At 37.3% G+C, this 19,139-nt stretch overlaps 1 protein-coding gene across 1 annotated transcript in view; it reads right to left on the bottom strand.

Annotated features, from left to right (window-relative positions):
• The window catches only part of LOC143248534 (3',5'-cyclic-AMP phosphodiesterase-like), a 57,806-nt gene extending 41,776 nt beyond the window's left edge, over positions 1-16,030 (bottom strand). The window contains exons 1-2 of the mRNA XM_076496957.1: positions 15,444-16,030; positions 5,453-5,632 (exon numbers count right to left, since the gene is read on the bottom strand). Coding sequence (XP_076353072.1) covers positions 5,453-5,632; positions 15,444-15,607 — 344 coding nt within the window. The 5' untranslated portion in view covers positions 15,608-16,030. The remainder of the gene's footprint in view (positions 1-5,452; positions 5,633-15,443) is intronic.
• Positions 16,031-19,139: the final 3,109 nt, after the last annotated feature.

Here is a 19,139-nt window from a genome sequence, read left to right as displayed (position 1 = left end):
CAACCTGGCCATGCCGGACCACGCTAATAGGTAATACAGCCATTTGGTTACTGGATTTACGATTATTTCTTCGCTTACTTTTAATAATAGCAACTACGGTCATCCAAGTTGAGTGAAGAAAAATCATAATATTGTGTAATACATTCTGACACTATGTTACTGCTGTTGTCTTCGGTACATAATTAATAATATAAAGGACTTCAGGAATGTGATTTGTCACCAAACTTAGGTAAAAAAAACGAAATTTCCAAATGCTATTTCTTATTTAAAACTGTTCAATAACAAGTGACTATTTTTTAAATTTGCGATGACAAGAAGCCACCTGAAGTAAAAATGTATTTCTGGACGGCTGGTATGGGTATTAACATTTTTACCCAAACCAAATACAGAACAACGTTTCGACCTTCTTAGGTCATCTTCAGGTTAATGTTTTGTTTTGGAATTTCGCACAAAGCTACTCGAGGGCTATCTGTGCTAGCCGTCCCTAATTTAGCAGTGTAAGACTAGAGGGAAGGCAGCTAGTCATCACCACCTACCGCCAACTCTTGGGCTACTCTTTTACCAACGAATAGTGGGATTGACCGTAACTTGTAACGCCCCCACGGCTGAAAGGACGAGCATGTTTGGCGCGACCGGGATGCGAACCCGCGACCCTCAGATTACGAGTCGCACGCCTTAACACGCTTGGCCATGCCGGACCCTTCAGGATAACAAAGAGGTTTACTATTTTTATAAGTTTATACTAAAGCAAATGTCATAACAAAAACAATTAATGTTATCTTCATGTGTATCTTTGTTGTGTAAACATAAGGCGCGAGAAAACACTTTTTTTATATTTTATACGAGAAAGTGTTAAACACGGTTATTTATCCGCTATTATACTCATTGTATATACCAGTTCTATATTGCTATTAACGTCTTGTTAAATTTAACTGCATACATACAAGACATATGTTAAATCTTGTTCACCAATGTGTCTATGGAAACTGACTTTAGCTCTGTTTGAATATCATGCGACGCACAGATACAAACATTACCAGTTTTCACGAGTGTTTGGTTTGCGTATTTATTCCCCACGGAAAATTTCCGTCATGGTAGACGCTCAGAAATATGTAACGATTTATTCATTGTTCATGTACAACGAAAAATACCTCAGGAGTCCCGGAGGCGTGCCCTCGTTCATTAGTCTGTTCTTATTAATATGAATCTTTAGTTCGAAGCTACATGGCCTAGCGCGTTAAGGCGTGCGACTCGTAATCCGAGGGTCGCGGGTTCGCGCCTGCGTCGCGCTAAACATGCTCGCCCTCCCAGCCGTGGGGGTGTATAATGTGACGGTCAATTCCACTTTTGTTGGTAAAAGAGTAGCCCAAGAGTTGGCGGTGGGTGGTGATGACTAGCTGCCTTCCCTCTAGTCTTACACTGCTAAATTAGGGACGGCTAGCACAGATAGCCCTCGAGTAGCTTTGTGCGAAATCCCAAACAAATGGTAAGTTCGAAGCTGAACTTCGACCTTTAAAAGTGTGTATGTAATTTCGTTTTTATTTTGATGTCAGGAATAATTACCTTACAGAACGCAACGTTTCGAATAAACGTGTCTGAAATGGAACGAATTGGTTAGAAACTATCGAGCCACCTTTATAGCAATCGTGTGTTATATAGAATGCAGAGTAGATTAAAAACTGTCTGGAAACCGCGTGCACGAGACTTTGACTTTATTTACATTTAAAAAACAAGTTAAAATCGGTGTTTATACATGTAAGCGGGTCTTCCATAACTGTGTTCACATCTTTCCGTGAATGTTATGGAATATATTTTTAGTTATTACACTGTAGTATAAGTTAATGGACAAAATATCAATTCATTTTTTTATTAACAGCTAAATTATATATCGTATCTCGGTATTAAAATTCACTAAAAACGAATTATGTGATTGAAAATTTCTTGAAAATATAGATACTATAGATACTATTTTATTCATATAATATCCTGTAGTTTCAAGAATTAGTTTTTCCTTGGCCAGGTGGTTATGACGATTGACTCGTTATCTGAGAGTGGCGGATTTGAATCTCCAACCCACTAAACATTCTCGCACCTTTCAGCTCTGGGGGCGTTATAATGGCACGGTAAGTTCCACTGTTCGTTGGTAAAAGAGTAGCCCAACAGTTGGTGGTGGTCGGTGGAAGACTGGTTGCCTTACTTCTAGTCTTTTGCTGCCACATTAGGAACGGCTGGTTCCTGTAGTTTGCGTGAAATTCAAAGCAAATCAATATTCGCGTTTCTAAACGTCAATATACTTGTTTTTCTGTCTCTGTAGGCAGAGCGCAGATAGCACATTGTGTTATTTAACAACAAATTAGCAAAAAATCTATTTATTTAAAAGTATTTTGGGTTTAATTATTTAAAAGGCAGCATTCCTATATCCAGAAACGTTCTTGAGATATATTATGTGCCCATAAATTGTAAGATCATTAGTTTAAGAGCAATAAGTGTTCTAGACTGTTGATACTGGATTCATGATTCGCGTCTCTTTGACTCATAATTGCACTATGTACTTCAAGGTCACGGGTGTATTATAGCATTACAAACCCAATCGCATTATTCATTTGAATTGGTAATGAATGCTGTTGTCTACCTTCTGGTCTATTTATTACACTTTAGAGTGTTGTCTACTATCTGAATTTCTGTTTACCGTCTGGTCAACTGACCATCCTCTAAACTGTGGACTTCCTTTTAGACTATTGTTTACCTTCTACTCTGTTGACCATCCTCTAAACTGTTGTCTTCCGTCTAGACTATTGTTTCACTTCCAGCCTGTTTTTTGTTTGTTTTGAATTTCACGCACAGCTACACGAGTACTATCTGCGCTAGCCATCCCTGATTTAGCCATGTAAGACTAGAGGGAAGAAAGGCAACTAGCCAGCACCACCCACCGCTAACTCTTGGGCTACTCTTTTACCAACGAACAGTCGGATTGACCGTCACATCATAACGCCCCCACGATTGAAAGGGCGAGAATGTTTGATGTGACAGAGATTCGAACCCGCGACTCTCAGATTACGAGTTGTGCTTCCTAACCATCTGGTCATACCTGGCCATCTAGTCTGTTGATCACTCTCTAAACTGTTTACTAACCTCTAAGACTGTTGACCAACATCCAGAAAATTGATTACCCCTCCCTGGTTTAAATTTCAGGATTGTTAGTGCAGGTAGAACCACTATAGCTTTGCCTGCTTTTACCAAAAGAAACATTAGTTCAGAGCAACAATCAAACAGATCCTAGAGAACGATTCATGTTTCACTTGAGATACGAGGAAAATTCATATAATTCTCTTAGTGAGGACAGGGAACAGTCAACGTGAAAAATCGCATAGATGTTATTTAGGTTTTGGCCAACAATGAAGGTCGAGATCAGCTTATACCCTAGCGCTAAAACTGAGCCACATTTTCACTCATTTGTGCTGCATCAGCTCTTGTTTGTCTTGTGTGAAGTACTGTTAATTTAAAGCACTATTTAGGTTGCTTTTCATAAAGCTTTGAAATCGATTACGTAAAATGATCTCATCAGTATATCAGAAACCGCCAGTCTCCGACTTCGATGTCGTCAGACTTGTAAGAAAAATTTGTCTTCCATATAATATGTGAGAGAAAACCATATATATGTAAGCTAACAAAATTAAATCGAAAGTGACAACAATAATAAAAATTATACACCAAGGACAAAATTTGAATGAAATGATAAAAATAATAGAATGACATTCTTAATAAACTTCAGCTTTCGGGCTAATAACATTCACAATCATAAACAAAATAGGAAGAACGTGGTATTTACAACGCTAAAAATGAGGGGTTCGATTCCCCTGGGCGGACACAACAGATAGTTAGATTTGGCTTTTCTATGAAAACACACAAACACTGAAAAAAGCCTACAAGTTGAGGCCCTCTGCTACTTAGACGGAAATAAATATTAATATTTATTTCGCAAATAGAAATGTTAATGTTTCGTTTCTTGTACAAAATGTAGGAAGTATCGATCGTTGATCCAACCAGAAATATATAATTTATCCAATGATTTACAAGATAATATAGTGTTATATCTTTTTATTAACTGCTAATTATACATTAAGACCGTACGCATATTAGTGACCCTACAGTGGCACAGCGGCGTGTCTTTAGACTCGCATCGCTTGAAACCGGGTGTCGACACGCGTGGTGGGCAGAGCACAGATAGCTCATTGTATATCTTTGTGCTTAATTCGAAATAACAACTCAATCATATCAGTTAACTGGTAACGACCCAACGTTTTCCTGTATGGGTCCGTGCCCTGCGCAGGCGCACCGCGCGCACTATCCCTGTTACGGCCGCGATAAAATAACGATTTTGAATAATTTAGTTCTAAGCGCATTTGGTCAACTTGGGTGGATAGAGTTGGGGACTTGTGTTTTCACCACCACAGTTTGCATAATCACCTTGAAGGTAATGTTTGTTTGTTTTGAAGTTCGCGTAAAACTACACGAGGGCTATCTGCGCTAGCTGTCCCTAATTTGCAGCGTAAGATTACAGGGAAAGCAGCTAGTCATCATCACCCACTGCCAACTCTTTTACCAACGAATAGTGGGATTGACCGCCACATTATAACGCCCCCACGGCTGAAAGGGCGAGCATGTTTGATGCCACCGGGATTCGAACCAGTGACCCTCGGATTACGAGTCGAGCGTCTTAACCACGCGGCCATGCCAGGCCCAGCGCTTTTGGTAAACAGAACTCATCCTTTTCCTTAAGGTAGCGCTAGAGTTATGTGTTTCTAGGTGGCGCTAGAGTTATGTGTTTCCAGGTTTATGAACCTACGTGTTTATTTTGTTGCTTTCTTTTTGGTATTAAGATTTTTTTTTTTTCATGTTTTTTTTTCACATTCACAATAAAGTAAAAAGAAAAATAGACCAACCACTTTCAGCTACGAAAATAAATATTAGAAAACAGATGAACCACTTTAAGCTAAGAAAATAAATATTAGAAAACAGACGAACCACATTATGCTAAGAAATTAATTTTAAGTAAAACAGACGAACCACTTTAAGCTAAGAAAATAAATATTAGAAAACAGATGAACCACTTGTAAGCTAAGAAATTAATTTTAAGAAAAACAGACGAACCACTTTAAGCTAAGAAAATAAATATTAGAAAACAGACGAACCACTTGTAAGCTAGGAAATTAATTTTAAGAAAAACAGATTAACCATTTTAAGCTAAGAAAATAAATATTAGAAAATAGATGAACCACTTGTAAGCTAAGAAATTAATTTTAAGAAAAACAGAGAAACCATTTTAAGCTAAGAAAATAAATATTAGAAAATAGATGAAACACTTGTAAGCTAAGAAGTTAATTTTAAGAAAAACAGATGAACCACTTGTAAACTAAGGAATTAATTTTAAGAAAAACAGATTGTTACTTACGATTCACTGCCAATTGAGGAATGCCGTGACACTGACTTGGGAAACATCTCGAATTCGCTGTCGGACCTGTACAGAAACGACTCTCTGCGTTGTGGCATGGACTGAAGAACCAGGCCTGAAGACGGACTTGTGGCATCCAAAAGAGTTCTATTTTGGGAGTTGCCATCGTCAACGTCAAAGCTGATTTGAAAGATACAGAAAAGCGTCTTGAAATTGATTTAACATACACGATGAAATAAACATTAAAGAGTTACTCCTATAATTTTATCACATTATTGCACGTGTTAGTGTTGTCGGTCCGTTAAATTAACACTGACCCGCCAGGGAAAAGTGCTGTTAATAACTCTTATAAATTTTCAACAAAGCGGGTATTTTCAATATTAGAAAAGTCCATAACATTTGTCAATAATTTATATATACGTGTATACTCCATGTGGTACAAGGCCTGGCATGGCCAGCTGGTTTGGGCGCTCGACTCGTAATCTGAGGGTCGCGAATTCGAATCTCCTTCGCACCAAACATGCTTGCTCTTTCAGCCTCGGGACAGTAAAAATGAGACGGTCATTCTTACTATTCGTTGATGAAAGATTAGCCCAAGCGTTGGCAGTGTGTGATAAAGACAACCTGCCTTCCCTCTAGTCTTACACTGCTAAATTAGGGGCGGCTAACACAGATATCTCATGTGTGGCTTAACGCGAATTTCAAATCAAACAAACACTAAAGAAATGTGAATATAGTAAGACCAATATTGAAATAAGATTGTTATATTACAGGAATATCTACCCACACTGGACTAGATTGTTATATTACAGGGATATCTACCCACACTGGACTAAAAGAAATGTTCCCTTTCTTACTCATTTTCACCTTCTTGTTCTGTTAGAACTCAATCATGAAATCTAGAAAATGGCAATGCATAGCAACGAATGGACCGTCTCGATGGTCTAAATATGGAACAAGCTGACCTCACATCTAATATTAAATATATATGTCATTCTTTGGAACAAGCTGACCTCATATTTAATATTAAATATATAAATATATATATGTCATACTCTGGAACTGTCTAACCTCACACCTAATGTTAAATATATATGTCATACTCTGGAATAAGCCAACCTCGCATCTAATATTAAATATATATGTCATACTTTGGAACAAGCTAACCTCGCATCTAATATTAAATATATAAATATATATATGTCATACTCTGGAACAAGCTGATCTCACATCTAATATTAAATATATATGTCATACTCTGGAACAAGCTAACCTCACATCTAAATATTAAATATCTATGTCATACTCTGGAACAAGCTAACCTCACATCTAATATTAAATACGTATGTCATACTCTGGAACAAGCTGACCTCACATCTGATATTAAATATATATGTCATACTCTGGAACAAGCTGACCTCACATCTGATATTAAATATATATGTCATACTCTGGAACAAGCTGACCTCACATCTAATATTAAATACGTATGTCATACTCTGGAACAAGCTGACCTCATATTTAATATTAAATATGTATGTCATACTCTGGAACAAGCTGACCTCACATCTAATATTAAATATGTATGTCATACTCTGGAACAAGCTGACCTCACATCTAATATTAAATATATATGTCATACTCTGTAACAAGCTGACCTCACATCTAATATTAAATATGTATGTCATACTATGGAACAAGCTAACCTCACATCCATTATTAAATATATATGTCATACTCTGGAACAAGCTGACCTCACATCTAATATTAAATATATATGTCATACTCTGTAACAAGGTGACCTCACATCTACTATTAAATACGTATGTCATACTATGGAACAAGCTGACCTCACATTTGATATTAAATATATATGTCATACTCTGGAACAAGCTGACCTCACATCTAATATTAAATATATATGTCATACTCTGTAACAAGCTGACCTCACATCTACTATTAAATACGTATGTCATACTCTGGAACAAGCTGACCTCACATCTAATATTAAATATATATGTCATACTCTGGAACAAGCTGACCTCACATCTGATATTAAATATATATGTCATACTCTGTAACAAGCTGACCTCACATCTACTATTAAATATATATGTCATACTCTGGAACAAGCTAACCTCACATCTAATATTAAATATATATGTCATACTCTGGAACAAGCCTACCTCCAATCTAATATTAAATATATATGTCATACTCTGTAACAAGCTGACCTCACATCTAATATTAAATATATATGTCATACTCTGTAACAAGCTTACCTCACATCTAATATTAAATACGTACGTCATACTCTGGAACAAGCTGACCTCATATTTAATATTAAATATGTATGTCATACTCTGGAACAAGCTGACCTCACATCTAATATTAAATATGTATGTCATACTCTGGAACAAGCTAACCTCACATCTAATATAAAATACGTATGTCATACTCTGGAACAAGCTAACCTCACATCTAATATTAAATACGTATGTCATACTCTGGAACAAGCTGACCTCACATCTGATATTAAATATATATGTCATACTCTGGAACAAGCTGACCTCACATCTGATATTAAATATATATGTCATACTCTGGAACAAGCTGACCTCACATCTACTATTAAATACGTATGTCATACTCTGGAACAAGGTGACCTCACATCTAATATAAAATATGTATGTCATACTTTGGAACAAGCTAACCTCACATCTAATATTAAATATATATGTCATACTCTGGAACAGGCTAACCTAACATCTAATATTAGATATATATGTTATAGTAATCTCACGATTGCATTGTTCACCGAAAATATATCAGTGGTTCTGCAAGTTGTGATTGAAGGCACTGTAGTTTTAGAATTGTAGTTTATCTAAATACGATTTTGGTCTGTAATATTTCTAACATGGTCAAATCGTCAAATTATAATTTTTTTAGGTCAATGACCGAATACTGAATTTGTTTTGTTTGTGTTTTGAATTTCGCATAAAGCTACACGAGGACTATCTGCGCTAGCCGTCCCTAATTTATTAGTGTAAGACTAGAGGGAAGGCATCTAGTCATCACCACCCACCGCCAACTCTTGGGCTACTCTTTTACCAACGAATAGTGGGATTGATCGTAGGTATATAAAGTCCCAACGGCTGAAAGGGCGAGTATTTTGGTGCGACGGGGATTCGAACCCGCGACCCTCATACTACGAGCCAAATGCCTCAACCCACCTGGCCATGCCGGGCCCCGAATAGTGAAATTGAGTGTAACGCACGCACACATTAATATATATATATCGCGCAGCATTACATAAACACTTAGTATATATGTGTATAACATTATACAAACCTTTAGTATAAATGTACAGTTAGCATACATATATAAAAGAACTAAACAAACCTCTAGTATATACATATGTAGCAACCTTATATATACATTTAGTATATATAAATGGCGTTATAAAAATATAGGCACATATATCGATGATTCTTAGCGGTGAATGACAACATTATCAGCAGTTTGCTCACAGATATGTCACTTTGCAGTTCCAATGTCCTGTTGTTATATGTTACAAGATAAACAAACAAAGAGCCGTTATTTCAATGTGTGCTGTTACAAGTGTTAACATTCAGTAACATGTGTGTTCCTCCTTTTCAGTCAAATGGTGCAGAAGTCTAACCAGTTCAATATTAAATATAATCCAAACTTTATCCACTGTTTCATCATTTTCGTTTCTGAGCGTTCTTGTAGAATGTTATATTATCTATTCATTTACTCTACGTAACATCACGACTCATGCTTATTACGGTCGATTATCTGGAATATCGATTTAAAGAGTTTATTGTGTTACTAAATGTAACATTATGACTCGTATTTGGTAAGAACGGTTTGTTGGAGTATTGGTTTAACCCAGGAATATATAAGATGAAGAATCAATGGAACATTGAGCCTTTTACTAGAACGTTCTTGCCACGTGCAACAGAGGATATGACATTAAAAATGTGTCTTAGTTTAGACTGGTGACAAAGTTCGGTTTAAAATCACTATAACAAAGCTCTTTTCAGATTTGTTTCGTTAAGTTAACTTGTACTTTGGAAACTGGAAGACTTTTGATAAACGTTATCCCATCACTGTATCAGTCCTGTTTCAACCCACAATCCTAAAATGTTACATAATATTCACACATACACGCGTTATGTATACAAATTACTTCAACAGTTTGATGATATAAGGCCTAATATTGTTAATTATTGTCTGCGTAAACCTAGACTAAAAAGTACTCGGCTTTATGTATCTAAGTGCATATGCTGGAAAATAGGTTCTAGACGTTCAGCTGACATTTTCTGAAACTTTGTAATCAGTCTTTAGAGTATACAAATATTTTAAAAAGAGAACATCTCAGACACTCTATGTTCTAAATGAATTAAATTTCACAACAGATATACAGAAGTGAAAAGTTTTGTTTAGGAAAGCCTAAATGTGGTAAAGAGAGATTCAAAATGATAATAATACGTAATTTAATAGCTTTTCTCGCACAGTAGCGCCACCTAGTGATTCAGAAACAAATGAAGATTTATAACGCTAAATAATTGTGTTTCGATACCCCTGGTAAGCATAGCATAGACAGTCTCGTGTATAGCTATCTGCTTGACAGCAAACATATTGTTCCACTTAACAACAAACAAACACATTGTTCCACTTAACAACAAACAAGCAGATTGTTCCGCTTAACAACAAACACATTGTTCCACTTAACAACAAACAAGCAGATTGTTCCACTTAACAACAAACACATTGTTCCACTTAACAACAAACACATTGTTCCACTTAACAACAAACAAACAGGTTGTTCCTTAACAACAAACAAACAGGTTGTTCCACTTAACAACAAACAAACACTTAACAACAAACAAACAGGGTTCCCTTAACAACAAACAAACACATTGTTCCACTTAACAACAAACAAACACATTGTTCCACTTAACAACAAACAAACACATTGTTTCACTTAACAACAAACAAACACATTGTTCCACTTAACAACAAACAAACAGATTGTTCCGCTTAACAACAAACAAACAGATTGTTCCACTTAACAACAAACAAACAGATTGTTCCGCTTAACAACAAACAAACAGATTGTTCCACTTAACAACAAACAAACAGGTTGTTCCTTAGCAACAAACAAACTTAACAACAAACAAACAGGTTGTTCCGCTTAGCAACAAACAAACACATTGTTCCGCTTAACAACAAACAAACACATTGTTCCGCTTAACAACAAACAAACACATTGTTCCGCTTAACAACAAACAAACACATTGTTCCGCTTAACAACAAACAAACACATTGTTCCACTATAATTGCTATTGTTTCTTTTTCTAATCAACTTCTTACTTTTACAAGACATGAGAACGTTCATTTAAATAAAATATCTCTTAGTGTGGAGAATATTACAAGAGGTGATAATCACACTAAGCACCTGAGAGAGGCTTTGGAACACCTTGTACTATTCTAAATCTGCCACTGGCGAGATCCATTTCATCTCGAGCAATTACCTTTTTTACATCGTTTCTAAACACGAGGGTTTCTTTACAATCATTCCGTACTTATTAGTTTGTTTTTGGAATTTCGCGCAATGCTATACATGAACTATCTGCGCTAGTCGTCCCTAATTTAGCAGTGTACGACCAGAGGGAAGGCAGCTAGTCATCATCACCAACCGCCAACTCTTGGGCTACTATTTTACCAACGAATAGTGGGATTGAAAGTCACATTATAATGCTCCCATTGCTGAAAGGGAGAGTATGTTTGGTGTGACGGGGATTCGAACCTGCGACCCTCAGATTACGAGTTGAATGCCTTAATCATTACGGATTAAGAGTCGAGTGGTAGTTATTAATGCCAGCAGTTTATTGTTATAATGAAAAGCTTAAATTTCATTCTCTTATAGGATTACAGCATTAAAAATATATTTTTATTTGTCGTTAAACACGTAGTTGCCAAATATGCTATCGTGCTCTGCACATGACAGAACTCGAACCTCGTATTTTAGCACTATAGGCTATCAAGTTTACCTCTGAGCTAGCGGTCTTTAATAATATTTTGTGATAATGATAGACGATCGTGTGGTGCTTAGTGTTTTGAATACAAATGGCGACTTATTCGATGGTCCAAATGACCAGGTCGGAGTCACTTGGACCATCGAGGGAAGCTGTTATTAATTTAGAACTAGTGACCAGAGGGCAGCTGGTCTGCAGCACCTATCACGTATGCCGATACTCGTAACCGAATAACCTTGGAAGGTGCTCGCTACTGAAAGTGTAGACTGTGTTCAGCAGCATATCACGCATCAAACCTTGGACCTTCTGATTTTCATCTCCGCACGTTATCTATGAAGCTCCATCCGGCCTATCAAGTATTATATTTATTTTCTCAGTTTATACTAGCTAGCTCCCCACTAGCATAGCTGTATGTTTTGGAATTACAACGCTAGAATCCAGATTTCGATATTCATGGTGGGCAGGGCATCCAACAACAACGTACCAGCTATGTGCTTTACCTGTCAGGTAGGTTTGTCCAGCAAAGAAAACCCATGTACAGGGGTTAAGTTTAGATGTTTACTTCTCTACTATGTTATGGATTCATCAAAGGCAGCTGTCGAAAAGAAGAAAAGACAAAATAAGAAATGATGAAATAAGACGGAGACTATGATTAGATACAGTGTTCAAACACATAGAACAAACACGGGTGAAATAGGTAAGGAACACCACCAATAATCACACAGAGTGGAAACAAGTGAATATGGAGCAACAGGAAATCCTCGCAGTATATGGGTTGAAAGACGCACAATCACGTCGCGATTTTACGTCCTACCAATGCACCTAAAACCATACAAGTATGTGTACATTTCTTCTCGATGTCTGTGTGGCTATTACCACAAGAAGAACTGAGGAACAAAGGCTGGTTAAAAAGGATTGTAAGCAAAGCCTTTGCAATCCTGTTTTATTTTGTTTTCTTATAAATATTCAAATTAATTTCGAGTTTTCTTGTAAACAGAATAGTCAACTTGGATCAGTTCATTTGGGCTGCGCGATTTTATGTCAAATTATTAAAACTATGTTAGGCTTTCGTTTGGCAGGTTGGTATAGTGTCGATCAGACAGTAAATTAATAGGCTTTTTGTTAACTATTAAGACATTAACGTCCAGAAAGACAGCCAAATGTAACAATAGTTAGACCAGATACGTAATTTTACTATATTCAAAATAAAAAATGATATCAAATTATTTTATCTATTTTATATTAAATATTAAGATAGCAAGTCTGGGGGCTCTTAAATCACGCATCGCAATCTGAGATTCGCTTGTTCGAATTTCCGTTACACCAAACATGCTCGCCCTTTCAGTTGTGGGGGCGTTATCAGGTAACGATCAATTCCACTATTCGTTTGTAAAAAAGTAGCCCAAGAGTTGGCGGTGAGTGGCGATCACTGCTGAATTAGCTGGCGCAGATAGCCCTCTTGCGAAATTCGAAACAAACCAAACATGGGTAATTCAATCTTTGTTCGGACCGACTCTAAATGAAAATATTATTCGTAATTTCATATAAATATTATAATAGGCCCTGCATGGCCAGATGGGTTAAGGCGTTCGACTCGTAATCTGAGGGTAACGGGTTCGAATCGCCGTCGCACCAAACATGCTCGCCCTTTCAGCCGTGGGAGCGTTATAAAGTTACGGTCAATCCCACTATTCGTTGGTAAAAGAGTAGCTCAGGAGTTGGCGGTAGGTGGTGATGACTAGCTGCCTTCCCTCTAGTCTTACACTACTAAATTAGGGACGGCTAGTGCAGATAGCCCTCGTGTAGCTTTGCGCGAAATTCCAAAACAAACAAATATTATAATTAATTAGGTTTTCCAATTCAACTCAGTTATACTCACACTAGATAGTAAAACATGTTATCAAGAAATAATAATGTCTTAACTACACTAAACTGAGTATATGAGAGGGGATGTAAACATAAGAGTGCTTTAAACGGAATTAGCTCCCAGTCAAGAGTCGCTGTTAAAGCTCTAGTAACAAGTAACATGAATAAGCTTAGCAAACACATAACTCTAAATACCCTATTCAATGTATACATAAACAGAGAGTACAGTAGTTTAATAGGATTAATTTGCTTAGTTTAAACAATTATAAACCAGGTTAATAATTATACATTAGGCTTACGTTTGTTTGCCTTGTTTCTACCTTATCGAAGTCCACTTTTTGTAATTAAATACCTGTGTGGCGTAAAAAAATGATGCATAATAATAATAATAACAAATTAAATAAAGTAAAAATAAATAAATTAACAGTAATGTATCATATTTGTAATATTGTTACAACTCTGTGGCCGGTGGTTCGAAATTATGACGGCGCACTAACAAACGTGCTGCAACAGGACTCCATAATTTAAAGGAGGAAAAACTTGTGCTTTATCTGGTGCTTAGAACTGCTCTACTGTGTAGCAACCGTAGCCACTTATTATTCATCCTTCCATAACTGCACGCACTGGTTTATTTTAAATGTATTGTAAGAAATGAGATTAAGTCCTGATTGTCAGTTAATGTCTTTTGTTGCATATTTTAATATGCTTAAAGCTAACAATGTGACACGTCATATCGCGTCCAATTATAAACTGAAGATCTGAACAAATTTTATTATTAGTTAAAACACAAACTTCTCATACTAAATATCAAAAAGTGAAAATTATTGATGTAAGTTTTATAATTTATCCTTCTAAAATCAGGAGTTCGATTCTCCTCGGTGGACTCAGTAGATAGCCCGAGGTGGCTGTGCTATATGAATACACACACACAATTTATCCCTAGCGGAAAAATCAACAGATTACGTCTATTCGGACTAGTTATACATGTCAAACTATACAAACTATATAACACTGATGGCATACGTTAAGTCTTTAGAAATGTTTGTTTTGAATTTCGCGCAAACCTACACGAGGGCTATCTGCGCTAGCCGTCCCTAATTTAGCAGTGTAAGACTAGAGGAAAAGCAACAAGCGTGTTAAGGCGTTCGGCTCGTAATCTGAGGGTTGAGAGTTCGAATCCCCGTCGCGCCAAACATGCTCGCCCCTTCAGCCGTGTGAGGGCGTTATAATGTGACGGTCAATCCCACTATTCGTTGGTAAAAGAGTAGACCAAGAGTTGACGGTGGGTGGTGATGACTAGTTGCCTTCCCTCTAGTCTTACACTACTAAATTAGGGACAGCTAGCACAGATAGCCCTCGAGTAGCTTTGCGCGAAATTCAAAACAAACAAACAAACAAATATAAAGTTTTATTTGTTGTTAGCGAACAAGAAGTTAAAGATGTGAACGTTAGAAGAGGAAAATATTTTAGGTTTCAGATTGTAGTAATTAACTTCGTCTAAACACTGAACAAGTTGTGCAGGGTCGGGCGGTGATGCCATTCTTAGGGGCTGCGAGTCCACCGTAAGAATGTTTAAATCTTACGTTCCAATCAGACAAGATTGGCCCAACAGTTTACTATAATTGGCTGCCGTTCAATAGTTGGCATACCCTTTAAAGCAAAAAAGGCCGACTATCGACAGTGTGTAGTTAGTTTCAAGTTTTTATTCTACAAGCCAGACGAAACGAGAGACATATTTTAAAACGAAATTCTCTTTTTTTTATGCGCATGTCTGAAAGAGAGGGAGAGAGAGAGTAATATTCTGTTAGGAAAAAAATCATTTTGCCAGACGTGGTACGACTTATTATTCATTATTCATTGTGACGGCTACGAAACGTTGGAATGAAACGTTTTTGCCAAACTAAGAGAAAACTAAGAAATAGATAACAAGTTTTCTTACCAGTTTTCTATTATGTTTTATAATATAAAATAAAGTTGTTTTTTTTCTTAAACCAATGGTAGGTACCATTGACACGCGTATAAAAAAGAAATGAACACATTCAAACTAACGGCACTGATACCTGGCATAAGGTCTATCGATGTAAGAAGACGAACTCCGTTGGGAAGAACGCTTTCTGGAGTGAAGACCGGGGGAATAGTGTACCTCCCTCTCATGGATAGTCACGTGCTCTCGCGGACACAAGGAGCGAAAGTACGAAAAAAATAGGGCTACTAAAGTGAGCATAGCATCACAAGCAAGGATCCGAGGTACGGTGTTTTTCCTTCATCGGGGATTGTTAATAGATTGCAAATGTTTTTCTACCATCGGGGACTGTCGATAACTTGCAAGTGTTTTCCGTCATCAGGGATCGTTGATAAATTTCAAGTGTTTTCCATCCTCGAGTATTGTTGACAAATTGTACAACCGGTTTACGTTACATATGTAAAGAGGGTGTGTAAAAAATCTTGTATCCAGGGGGGGATAACGAACACCCATTTTTTCCTATTATCCAGTGAGAGGTTCAGCAGAAGGTTACATAATATTCACTATGCGATCTGCAGTTTGTACCAATTTAATAATTTACCACCATTATTTTGTTCTGTCATAATACGAGACTTACAAGCATCAAGAGACAGAAGAGAGAAGTCGGTCTGATGGCGCGCGCCCCAGTCCTCCAGGGCACACTGTTTCTGTATGTATTCTTCACGGTACTCTATTGACTGCCTGTGGATGACTACCATGTCGTCAGCGGGGTGGTTCTGTAATAAGTCCTTCTTGAGAAGAGGCCTTTCTATTTCCGACCGCACCCTATAAAACGTGGGTTCTTGAATACAGCTTTGCGTAATACCTTAACAACTAGTCTATGGCACTTCTGACAAAATAAGAAATTGGTTAGGAAATAAACGAACGCGTCGTTAATTCACCCCTGCAAACCCTTAAGGAACTTAACGGACGACCCTAGACACACGAGACATGAGAGGAATAGGATCACCCCTCACTGGGGTAACGTTTCTCCTCCTCGTTTAATCAATCTCTGACTAAATGCATCCAACTGGATTCAGCTGTGTGTACGGTCTGAAATTGTATTTTCCTGCCAGAGAAATTCACGTTTACGCGTTTAACACCCCATTCAGTCTTTTGTAAATGATACATAATTATCGCTGTTGCTATAACAGGTTGCGTAACGAAAAACTAAAGCTACGAAGTAACACCACTGAAGCAAAATAACAAGAAACAAATTATACGATTTAATTACTTGTGAGAACGTGTTAGTACCACGAGCAAACCGAAACGGAAAGTAAGTCGTATTTACTCAAAACCGTTATATTTTAGGAGTGTAAGAAAATTAAAAGTTGCGCATAGAATCCTATGTTGGTTAAATGAGATTATAGATAAAACAAAATCGGTTTTTCATAAAGCAATATCCAATGTAACTTCAGCTGATAAACTAGAGGGAAGGCAGCTAGTCAAAATTACCCACCGCCAACTTTCGAGATGCGCTTTGCTTATTGAATAGTGCGATTTAACTACACTCTTTACAAGGCACACAAAGTGCAGAGCGCTTTTTCACCCCTTCGGAAAAGGGTCGCGAACCATGAATTCTCGCATTTGCACTCACATAGTTTAGGAATAGATAAAGTGAGAGTGTAAACTGTAGAAGTTTATGAGTCACATTTCTAAGTATGTTTTTGAACATTTCTGGTTTACTTACCAAATATGTAAAATTAAACATGAAATTAGATAGTAACTCGGCCCGGCATGGCCAAGCGTGTTAAGGCGTGCGACTCGTAATTTGAGGGTCGCGGGTTCACATCCCCGTCGCGCCAAACATGCTCGCCCTTTCAGCCATGGGGGCGTTATAATGTGATGGTCAATCCCACTATTCGTTGGTAAAGGAGTAGCCCAAGAGTTGGCGGTGGGTGTTGATGGCTAGCTGCCTTCCCTCTAGTCTTACACTGCTAAATTAGGGACGGCTAGCACAGATAGCCCCCGAGTAGCTTTGTGCGAAATTCAAAACAAACAAATAAACAGATAGTAACTCAGATTTAGTTTAAACTTTGTCCTAAAGAAATCAGACCTTTACGTAATATAGCGCTAGTGCTGAAAATATGGACGCTAATTTTTCAATTTCCGTAATTTTATTTGACAAAGCCACTTTTAAATTATCTGTTCGGTCTGCCGTGGGAAATTGAAATCTGGATTTTAGCGTCATAAGTCTGTACACTTACCGCTATCCAACGGGGAAAGGGTGACGGCCACGTTTCAGTTGAAATGATCCACAATAAACAGTATTGTATTGATTCCCTGTGGTGCAGTTATGTCTGGTAGTTATAAATTAAGTTGCTCCGTGAGCTATGAATGACGCACATGTAAATGTTTCGTTTCAATTAATTTTATCCGCAAAAGATTAACATGTAATTCACGTGAAGGTTTACCACACCTGTTAGTATCACGTGAAGGTTTACCACACCTGTTAGTGCTTCATAACACAGTTGTGGTTAACACAAGCAAGAAAATGGTAAATTAGATAACATCTAAAGAAACATACTGTAATTGGGACACTATGTGCGTCTACAACATACTGTAATTGGGACACTGTGTGCGTATACAACATATTGTAATTGGTACACTATGTGCGTATACAACATACTGTAATTGGGACACTGTGTGCGTATACAACATATTGTAATTTGGACACTATGTGCGTCTACAACACATTGTAATTGTGGCACTATGTGCGTGTACAACATACTGTAATTTGGACACTATGTGCGTATACAACATACTGTAATTTGGACAATATTTGCGTTTACAACATACTGTAATTGGGACACTGTGTGCGTATACAACATATTGTAATTTGGACACTATGTGCGTCTGCTACATATTGTAATTTGGACACTATGTGCATCTACAACATATTGTAATTTGGACACTGTATGCGTCTACTACATATTGAAATTGAAACACTGAATGCGTATACTACATATTGTAATTGCGACACTGTGTGCGTCTACTACATATTCAATTTTATAAACAATGTAAAACCAAGTGTATCAAAAGAATGTTTATTTTGAATTTCGCGCGCAGTTACTCGTGAGAAATATTCGTAGCCGTCTTTAGTTTGGCGGTGATCAACTAAAGGGAAAGCAATTGGCCAATACCACCATCCGTCAGCTCTTGGGCTACTCTTTTTACCAACCAATAGTGGGATTGATTGTCACTTTGGAACGCCCCTACTGCTGAGATAGCAGTAAGTTTTGGTGAGGAGGACCCGAATCATTTTAACCACCAAGCCTCAAGAGAATGAGGCTAAAAACTAGTGCTGTGTAAGTTTCTCCAGCAAGAAACTCAAAGACTGTGGCCACAACAGATGAAATAAATAGATAACTTGTTGAACCGTAACAAATAATTTCGGGGTCAGAGGTGTTGTGCTGTCATGGTGTCAGAGATCAAGCTCAGTATTCTCTGATTTTGAACTGCTGGTTAAAGAGTAGACAGTAGAACCCACGATGTGCATCACTGCTCTCAAGTGAATAGTCAGACGGACTCTCACTTGTATAACACGTTACCAGCTCACAGCGCAGAGTATATTCGTTGGACGATTTTGGGTTCGAGCCTCTGACTTTCTGCTAAGAAGAGGATATAAAATAACAACTGAAGTGTTGAATTAGGTGTAACATTACAAATAGAGATCCAACATAGGATCATACTGTTTCACACATTTTGTTATACCGATTACAAAAGGTAAGAAAGGACGAACATTAACTTTCTA

Source organism: Tachypleus tridentatus, chromosome 4 (assembly GCF_004210375.1).
Source record: "Tachypleus tridentatus isolate NWPU-2018 chromosome 4, ASM421037v1, whole genome shotgun sequence".
Taxonomy (NCBI): Eukaryota; Metazoa; Arthropoda; class Merostomata; order Xiphosura; family Limulidae; genus Tachypleus; species Tachypleus tridentatus.
Note: the sequence above shows the minus strand (reverse complement) of the source record. Positions and strands in the feature narration are given on the sequence as shown.